At 50.0% G+C, this 1676-nt stretch overlaps 1 protein-coding gene across 1 annotated transcript; it reads left to right on the top strand.

The window, feature by feature from the left end:
• Positions 1-270: 270 nt before the first annotated feature.
• LOC107125008 (RNA-directed DNA polymerase homolog) lies at positions 271-570 on the top strand (the record flags this gene model as incomplete). The annotated part of the gene is made up of 1 exon (XM_015428486.1): positions 271-570. A coding segment is annotated over exon 1 (300 nt), but the record flags the coding sequence as incomplete, so codon positions are not given.
• Positions 571-1676: the final 1106 nt, after the last annotated feature.

A 1676-nucleotide genomic window follows, 5' to 3' on the forward strand; every position in this document is an offset into this window, starting at 1 on the left:
GCAAGCAGTATAAAGGGATTTCATAATCAATTGAACTGATCCCTGGGGCTAATCTGCCTAAAGGGAAGATCTATGCCATGGGGCCAGCTGAGAAAGAGGAATTGAGGAAGTTCATTGATAAAAACCTGGCAAGAGGCTTTATCAGACCTGCTTCCTCTCCTTTTGCTGCACTGGTGTTATTCCGTATTCCGGAAAAAGAAGGATGGGGGCCTAAGACTCTGCACGGATTACCGAGGCTGAAATGCAGTGTCGGCCACCAATGCCTACCCAATGCCGCTGATCAAAGACTTGTTAGCGGAAGCAGCTAAAGGGAAGATTTTTTCCAAACTGGATCTGAGAGACGCCTATTTTCGCGTGCGCATAAAAGAGGGCGATGAGACGAAAACGGCCTTCAATACTCCGCTGGGCCAATTTGAATATCTAGTGATGCCCTTCGGACTTCAGGGCGCTCCGGGGGTATTCATGAACTTGATAAATGAGGTCCTACACGAACATTTGTTTAAGGGGGTACTTGTTTACCTTGATGATATCCTTATCTATTCCCCCGATCTCTCCTCTCACGTGAGACTGGTGAGAGAGTCTTACAAACGCACAAGCACAAACTGTTCGCGAAACTGTCTAAGTGCGAATTTCACAAGACTCACATTGACTTTTTGGGGTACCGCATTTCCGAGAAGGGCTTGGAAATGGACCCGGGTAAAGTTAACGATGTACTGGGGTGGGAGGCGCCCCGAACTCGGAGGCAATTACAATCATCCCTCGGGTTCGCCAACTTTTATCGCCCTTTCCTAAAGAACTTCACTCAAGTGAGCTTACCACTGACTGACTTGTTAAAAACCAAGGGGAAGGGTCCCGATACCGTAAAACCGGGAGCTAAGTTGCAATGGTCTGGTGAATGCCAAGAAGCGTTCGAGCGCTTGAAAGCTCTCTTTACATCTGAGCCGGTGTTGGCACACCCGGATGAATCAAAAAAGTTCATTGTACAAACAGATGCTTCCGATGTGGTGATGGGGGGGGGCATATTGCAAGAGGGGAATGATGGCTTACTTCACCCCCTGGCATATGTATAAAAAATTCACTGAGTCAGAGAGGCACTGGTCCGTGTGGGAGAAGGAAGCTGGGGCGGTCAAACTAGCGCTTTCTATGTGGAGGCATTGGCTAGAAGGGGCCAGGGTTCCTTTTGAGGTTTGGACTGATCACAAGAACTTAGAGACACTAAAAACTCTGCGCAGCCTGAACGCCAAGCAGCTGCGGTGGGCTGATTTTTTTTCTAAGTTTCAGTTTACCCTTCACCATTTTCCTGGGATGGCCAATTTGCTAGCTGATGGGTTGTCACGCCTCCCTCAACATGCCAGTCAGCGTGAGGTCATTCTGGACTCAGTTTTCACTCCAGCCCACTTGGGAGGGGCAGTGGTGACACGAAGCCAAGCGGCGAAGCTTCCGCCCTCCCAACCTTCGTCTCTACCGCCCGTAAAAAACCCCTCTCCCTGGGAAAACCAATTCATCTCGGAGTTTGGAGAGGAGGACAAAGAACTGGTGTGGGGGGGTAGACGGGTGTGAACAAGGGCAGGATGGCTGCTGGTATAAGGATGAGAAACTTTATGTGCCAGTCTCCCTACGAGGGGAGGTGATGAACGCAGCACACGGCTCCAGGACTGCAGGGCACTTTGGATTTC

The sequence above is a fragment of the Gekko japonicus genome, unplaced genomic scaffold (genome assembly GCF_001447785.1).
Source record: "Gekko japonicus isolate JY-2015 unplaced genomic scaffold, Gekko_japonicus_V1.1 scaffold11485, whole genome shotgun sequence".
Taxonomy (NCBI): domain Eukaryota; kingdom Metazoa; phylum Chordata; class Lepidosauria; order Squamata; family Gekkonidae; genus Gekko; species Gekko japonicus.